We start from the raw sequence: 8406 nt of genomic DNA, 5'->3' as shown, positions 1-8406 counted from the left end.
ATAATAGTCTGTTGGTTGTTTCTGGGATATTTTTGATGTATGGCAGTGTTATCCTTTTCACAGCTTGTGTTGGTTGTACTACATTGGGTTGAGTGGTCAGGCACTTTTTGACAGTTGTATGGATATCCATTTTGGTGAAAGATGTTGTATAGTTCTTTCCTTTTTCTGCTGTTTAGAGTTGCTGCAGTATGTTTGTGCTCTCTAAATTGTATTCTTACACAGCTTCTCTTGTGGGAGGTTGGGATATTATCTTGGTAGTGGATCATTTGGTTGGTGTGGATGGTTTTATGGTAAACTTATGTTTCTAATTGCCATCACTGCCTCTGCTGTTGACGATATCCAGAAAGGATTAGGATGTTGCTGTTTTCTTCTTCCCTAGTGATTTTTATTCCTTTGAAGATGTTGATAGTTTTGTGTCTGTTTTATAGTTGGTCCTTTTTTTATTATGACAAAGGTGTCTTATACATACAGTACTTTGGATCTATACTTTGGGTTATATATATGTATGTATTAGACTTAAAGTCCTATCAATTCCAGGCATTGCATTATGGTCTCGATAACAAGGACACTTGAATGCAACTGTCTTGATCTAATACAAATACAATTCAGGAATCATTCTTGATTTTCTTAATTTTTAAGAGAATGGCAGAGTAATTACTTTATCTCTCAGTGACTTCTGGAATTTTTGAACATGCTTTCTTTTTCACTGAATTGAGTCTAAAATTGTTATTTAGTGATTCAGTTCAAACCTGCAGTTTCCAGATTCTTGTTAATTATATTTCAAACTCTATAATTGTGTGTCATCCCAATGGTAATAGCATTCAAAGCATTGGGAGAATACTACTTCTAATATATCAGAGCTATTCAATCTCAATTTGCCCATCTAACGTGGAAGGTTAATATATATTTTGATCAGCCTCAGCTGGTATACCTTTTGAGGCCATACCTAGACAGTGTACTGCAGAATCTGAGAACTACTCTTCTATACTTTAACATTCTCACTATTCTTTTTTCCAAGATTTCATTATTTCCATCCAAGTTCTGTACAACTTTTTAAATCTTTCCAGTGCTCTTGTTCTTCCTGTATATACTCGTTACATAGTTCATTTCTCATTCATTTTCTCTGTATGACCAAATAATCTCACAGTTGTATTGGCCATTCATTTTATATTCAGTGCACATTCAGTCAGCACCTCCGTCATTCCTGATCCTCTCCTTTCTTTATCTTTCACATTCCTTAAGTTTCTCCTTCCCACTGCTTTCAACTATAGTTGGGTCCCTTGATCTTATTGTGGATTAAAATTAGCATTTGCTCTTGCTATATTTACTTGGGAAGAATGTTATCTCCATATACATTATTCATTTGCTTTAATGCACAGCAATGAAAAAAAGGTTATAATACATGTGAAAGACTCAGTTTTAAACACATTAAACCTTGATCATGTAATAGTGATAAGTCTTTCTATTAGTCAATTGATGAGCAGAGTCAACATAGATAAACCCATAAAGTTGGAAGTGAGTTTATATGTCATCTAATCCAACCTCTGATCAGTGCCACATCTTTTAGAAAAACTCTGGCAGATGAACATCAGGATGCTGTTTGAAGACTTCTAGTGAAGAATTCACCATACCATGTAAGCCTGTTATATGGACTAAGAACACATACAGTCTGGAATTTTCTTCTGATGTCTAGCCTAAACCTTCATCCTCACAGTTTTAAAGCATTAGTTGTGATGCTGTCTTCTGGCCAATAGAGAACTGGTCCCGTCCCTATTCTTTGTAAAAGTTCTTCAGACATCTCCCTTAGTCAATTTTCCTGTGGACTAAACTTACCCAGGTCCTTTAATTGTTTCTCTTTGAGTTTAGTTTCCATATTCTTCACTGTCTTAGTAGCCTTTTTCATAACTTACAGCTGTTTTGTCACTGTTTTTTTTTTAACTGAACACATAGGTACAAATAGAGCTTAATCGGGGCACAAAATGGAACAAACATCTCTCATGATCTGGACTCTGGCTCTGCTAATGCATCTCAAAATGGCTTTTTTTGGAACCCGGATCCAACTGATGGCTCATATTTAATTCATAGTCAATAAGATACGATGTCTCTTTCAGAATAACAGAGTTGGAAGGAACCTTGAAGGTCTTCTAATCCAACCCTCTTCTCAAGCAGGAGACCCTATAGCATTTGAGACAAGTGGTTGTCTAATCTCTTCTTAAAAACTTCCAGTGATAGAGCACCCATAACGTCTGAAGGCAAGCTGTTCCACTGATTAATTGTTCTAACTGTTAAGAGATTTCTCCTTATTTCTAGATTGGCCCTCTCCTTGATTAGCTTCCTATTGCTTCTTATTCTGCCTTCATGTGCTTTGGAAAATAGGTTGATCGCCTCTTGTTCGTGGCAGCACCTTAGATATTGGAACACTGCTATCATGTCACCCCTAGTCCTTCTTTTCATTAAATTAGACATACCCAATTCCTGCAACCGTTCTTCATATATTTTAGCCTCCAGTCCCCTAATCTTTGTTGCTCTATTCTGCGCTCTTCTAGAATCACAACATCTTTTTATTTATATTGTGGCAACAGAAACTGGATGCAATATTCCAAGTGTGATCTTACCAGGCCAGGGCATTTTAAAAGTCGTGCTAACACTTCCTATGATCTTGATTCTATCCTTCTGTTAATACTGCCTAGGACTGTGTTAGATTTTTGGTTGCTGCAGCATACACTGCTGCCTCACATTTAAGTAATTGTCCACTAGGACTCCAAGATCCTTTTCACAGTTACTAGTATCAGCTATTCTCTACTGTGCATTTGGTTTTTCTTGCCTAAGTGTAGAACCTTACTTTTCTCACCACTGAATTTCATTTTGTTGGATAAGGTCCAGTGTTCAAGTCTGTCAAGATCCTTCTGGATCTTGAGCCTATCTTCTGGAGTGTGGGCTATTCTCACAGCTTGGTGTCGTCTGCAAATGTGCTACTACCAAGCTAGTAGTAATTTTTCATCTAAAGTGTTAGCTGTCCCTCCCAATTTCATAATATCTGCAACCTTTATAAGTATCCTTCAACACACTCATCTAAATCAGGCATGTCAAACTGCCGGCGGATGCGTCACACCGAAACTGCGCCCACCCTATTGCCGGCAATGGGGAAAAAGTTGCAATATGTCGCACGATGTCACGTGACGCCGTGAGTTTGACATCCCTGATCTAAATCATTGATAAAAATATTCAATGGCATGGAACCTAGGCATAGGTAGTACCCAGTAGCAGCACACAAATCCCTATAAGCCTATTTGGAACCTTTAATCAGCACTCTTTCAGTACAGTTGTTCTGCCAACCATGAGTCTTCATTATTGTTGAAAGTGTGACATCCAGAGAAGGGGGAAATGAGATAGGACCTGGATACAAAGTTTCAGAAGAGTGAATTTTGATTAATTTCCCCAAGGGAATGTAGCGTGGATGTAATGATTAAATATTCTTTAAGAAAGTCATGTGCAGGAATAATGGGAGCTTCTACAAAGAGCATTCTAGAGTATAACATGCAACATGTCAACAAACAATAAATTATTTCTATTTCCATAATGCATTCAAAACATTCTACAGCAAATGGTTTTCAGTTCATACTTTCTGACCTACATTTCTCTGTATTAGTTTCCCAAATTCACATTATTCATTTGTGATTTCAATTTAATCTGTTAGATTTCAAGTCAGAATGTTCCATCTTCTGTAGTCATCAGATGATTCCATAGATACTGACCTTGAGTGCCCAGCTTGGTCAATTGGAACTACATAAAGTTTTGTTAACATAGTGGATGAATAGGCTAGATGGAACCCTTATTTATATCCAATTGACATGTAATATTCAGTTTTCACACATTTTATCTTTACCATAAAGTCAATCAAAATCTAGTTTTATCCCAAGTCTGCTCAGGTTATTCCATATAAACTAGGATCTTTTAATTAGACATGTTTCCAACCAATACAGGTGTATTGGCATGTGGAAGGAATAGACCATAATCTGCCACTCTGGTCCAATGCAAGTTGGCAGATGTGATCGGTATTAGTCCAGGGTATCCATTATAGCCTATTTGCCTTAGGATATATAAATGTCCAATGACATAGCCCACAATTTTATTTACCCACACAAGCCCCTTTGCCTAGTCAAGGCCCCAATCATAGAATGAGAGGCTATCATATAAGTGTGAAAAATAATGTGCCATCATTTTAAGAATTGCATTAACATTAATGAAAGGATTCTTAAAAGCAATGGCATCTTTTTCAGATTCTTTTTCCTTTTCAGAATCCCCAAAATAGGAGTTTCTTTCATGAATAAGAGAGATATTCTAGCATGTTTCTTCTTCCAAAATATTGTTGAAGGTTAAACAATCCTAAAATATCTGGTTTGGTATAGATTACATTTGCAGAACATTGATAACTTATTTACTCTTATAAAGCCTCTTTTCTACAGTCCAATATTTTGTTTAACCTAGAATTATTTTACAATTACTTTAAAATTCAAAGTTACTTTTATAGTTAATTATTTTAAAAAAACCAATTATACAGATACAATCTTAGGGAATTTTTCTTAAATAGTTATTTTGCTAGTAGTGACTGGATTTTTGAATAGCAAGTATTATCTGCCACCAGATATTTCTTGACTAAGTCTTGTAAATTTGCTTTGCAACAGATCAGATCACTGCATAAATGAATTAAATCTTTCTGGAAGCTATTGTTTTGGAATACATGATGCTAGTATTAAATCTGATTCATGTTGCATGTCACTTTCAGAGGATTCTGATATTGATTTAGCCTCTCCAGTAACTGATTTGTATGCTTTGTTTCAGAGGTCATTCACATTAATAATAGAAGCCTGGGACTGGGATAATGAAACAAAAGCTGGTGAGTATATTTTTAAAGAATTTGAACACTTGGAGCTGACAGTTATGAGGAAATAAGACAACTTGTAGGAAATATTTAGATTTTTTTTACTCAAACCCTAAAGACAAGTCAGCATATTTCTGTTTTCAAACATCTGAGACACTAAAAAGAAATGATTAACCAAAAATACTATGAACAGTATATGAAAGGTTATAAGTGCCTTATATACATATGTATGTATGTATGTATGTGTATGTGTGTATATATATGATATATATGTATGTATGTGTATGTGTGTGTAGGGGAAGACTCCAGAAACTCTATAAAACAGCAAGTCACAGGACTGCTTATGCAGCATAGGCATTACCAGACCCTATCCAGGGAGGAGTTGGTGGCCCTAGAGCAACTCAGAAATGATGAGTTTATAGTCATATTACCAGCAGACAAAGGCAGGGCCACAGTGGTAATGGATAGGGTGCGGTATGTGACCAAGGCATTAGAACTCCTTGAGGATACAATGGCTTATAGAGTAATTGATAGGGATCCCATGGCATCTATGGTAAATAAGATCAACAAGTCATTGAACAGCTTTAAGCATGCCAAAAGAGTAGATGAGAACACCCTAAGGAGAATTTGGTCTAAGGATTCAGCCCTCCCTAGGTTTTATGGACTCTCTAAAATCCATAAGGAGGGCACTCCGCTTCGCCCTATCGTCTCCTTTAGGGGTACGCCTATTTTGGGATTGGCGAAGTGGCTGAGTGAATGCATTTCCTACCTGGTGGAAGACAGCCCCACCACTATTAAATCGGCAGAGGAGTTCTTAGGTAGAATCCAGAACCTGAGGGTGGAGGAAGACGAGGTGATGGTATCGTTTGACGTCACCTCGCTCTTCACCTCCATCCCTCAGGATCTTGCAATGGCGGTCCTTAAAGAACGGCTGAAGGCATGAGAGGGCACGCAGTGCCGGGACTCCCTGCGTGTAGAGGACTTGTTAAAACTCGTGGAATTTTGTCTGACCACGTACTTCACCTTACAGGGTGTCGTATATGAACAGATAAAAGGCACCCCCATGGGCTCCCCTATATCCAGCGTGATAGCGGAGGCGGTTCTCCAACGGTTGGAACATGAGGCTATGTCCCAGTACCGTCCCAAGTTTTGGGCACGGTACGTGGACGACACATTTGTCGTCATTAAACGAAGTAATAAAACCAACTTCATGGGAATACTGAACTCAATCTATCCAGACATTAAGTTTACAGTGGAGGAGGAGAACCGGGGCTCGATAGCCTTCCTGGATGTATTACTCCAGCGCTTACCAGATGGTTCTGTAAGCACGAAGGTATATCGTAAGCCCACCCATACGGACCGAATCCTCCACTATAACAGTAACCACCCAGTAGCCCATAAGGTTGGCTGCATCAAAACGCTGTTTGGGCATATACATTCACACTGCAGCACGGTGAAATCTAGAATAGAAGAGAGGAAGCATTTGTACCGGGTCTTTCGGTTGAATGGATACCCGTTGGGTTTTGTGAGACGCTACAGTAGGACATCTGGACCCCAACGTGGCCATGAGGAGGAACCTCAAGGGCAGACCACACGCATCACCTTACCGTATATCAATAATGTCTCCGAGGCCACAGCTAGATTGTTGGCTCCCTATAACATCAAGGTGGCTCATAGAACAGACCAGACTTTGCGATCAAGGATCATGCGCCCCAAAGACCAACTCCCCACCGCAGAAAGATCAGCGGTGGTGTATAACATCAGGTGCATGGACTGCCCATGTAATTACGTGGGCGAAACATCTAAGAGATTGAAGACTCGCCTGCACGAACACGAGTTGGCAGTTAAGAGGGGTGAGCAACACTCACAGATCTGGTCGCATATGGCTGAGAATGGCCACCGTTTTAATTTTGACCGAGTCCAGGTCCTAGCGAGTGATACCACCAAAGGGGGCCGACTATTGAAAGAGGCGTGGTTCTCTGGAAAGGACTCCATCAACCGGCATGTGGATATGTGCCCGGCACAACAAACGTTAAGAACTTGGCACACAAACCGGCCCCCTAATCACCGGAGAGGGCTGATGCATGGACTGTACCCAGATCGAGAGAGGAACGTGGCTGCCGCTTTATCGCACGACCGGATTGACATGGACTTTGATACCCCCCCATCAGCTATATCCCCTGGCCCCGTGAGGGGCCGACAACAACTTCCACAGACCCCCTTAAAAATCGCTCCGGATAGTAAATTGAGTAAACACACTATGATGACTCGATCCCGTCAGAAGAGGGAAAGGGATTCCCGGTCTACGAACGAGAATGGCTCCCGGATCGGGGGAAAGAAGGGATCGTTACGGCATCTGTGAAGGGAGACGAAGGCATGAGCAGAGATCTTGGGAGTTGCTACCCCCCTTATCAGATGGGGGTGGCATCTGGAGATAGGGGCAAGGAGGAGACGGCACACTTGGATCACGCTTGTAAGGGACGGAGGAATTTAGCAGTGAGATCAAGGAAGAACTGCATCCCCCCAGAGCATAGTGCCACACACAGAATTCACTCCACCCCTGAAGTTAACGAGGAGAACACTTACGGTAAAACACGGAGAAGGTATGGAAAAACATCATGCGTTGATGTAAGTAATGCATCTAGGATACAACACGAACAGCTGGGTCCGGTGACGCGTTCCAGAAGCCGGATACAGGCTGTTGACATCGTATAAAAGCACTTTCCCAGTGACTACTTTTAAAGCCCTGACGATGTTGGGTGAGCCCAACAAAAGCTCGGCTCATTAACATTTTTTACTATTTATTACTTTCCTCTTGGTGATCGTTAGTTATTGGTTTTATCATACATATATATATATACCGTATTTTCCGGCGTATAAGAAGACTTTCTAAACACTGAAAATCATCTCAAAAGTCGGAGGTCGTCTTATACGCCCAGTCGTCTTATACACCGGAAAATACAGGTATTCTATTTTATTCCTTTATATAAGCTGAGGACGCGATGGGGGCGGCGGCCGGGAGCCGCTGCCTCCCATCCTGCTCCCCCTCCCTGGACGCGATGGGGCGGTGGCCGGGAGCTGTTGCCTCCCGTCCTGCTCCCCCTCCCCGCCCGTTCAGCTGAGGACGCGATGGGGGCGGTGGCCAGGAGCTGTTGCCTCCCGTTCTGCTCCCCCTCCCCGCCCATTCGGCTGAGGATCCGGCGGCCAGGCTGGGGGCGGCGTGGACTACCGACGATGGTGCAGTGGCCGCTGCCGTGCTGCCGCCGCCCCTGGAGCCACTGCCTCCCGTCCTGCTCCCCCGTCCGTTCGGCGCCATCTGCCTTTCATTTTCTTTCTCTCTCTCCTAACCTGGAGGGAGAGGGAGAGAGAGAAAGAGGAAAGAAAGAGAAGAGAAAGAGGAAAGAGAAAGAGAAGAGAGAGAAAGAGGAAAGAGAGAGGAAAGAGGAAAGAAAGAGAAGAGAAAGAGGAAAGAGGGAAAGAGAAAGACGAAAGAGAAAGAGGAAAGAAGAGAAAGAGGAAAGAGA

At 41.4% G+C, this 8406-nt stretch overlaps 1 protein-coding gene across 1 annotated transcript in view; it reads left to right on the top strand.

Annotated features, from left to right (window-relative positions):
• Nucleotides 1-8406, top strand: part of LOC107293106 (protein jagged-2-like) — a 45967-nt gene that overhangs the window by 30608 nt on the left and 6953 nt on the right. The window contains exon 3 of the mRNA XM_015822244.1: nt 4843-4897. Coding sequence (XP_015677730.1) covers nt 4843-4897 — 55 coding nt within the window. The remainder of the gene's footprint in view (nt 1-4842; nt 4898-8406) is intronic.

This window comes from Protobothrops mucrosquamatus, unplaced genomic scaffold (assembly GCF_001527695.2).
Source record: "Protobothrops mucrosquamatus isolate PMUCROS unplaced genomic scaffold, P.Mucros_1.0 scaffold1500, whole genome shotgun sequence".
NCBI lineage: Eukaryota > Metazoa > Chordata > Lepidosauria > Squamata > Viperidae > Protobothrops > Protobothrops mucrosquamatus.
Note: the sequence above shows the minus strand (reverse complement) of the source record. Positions and strands in the feature narration are given on the sequence as shown.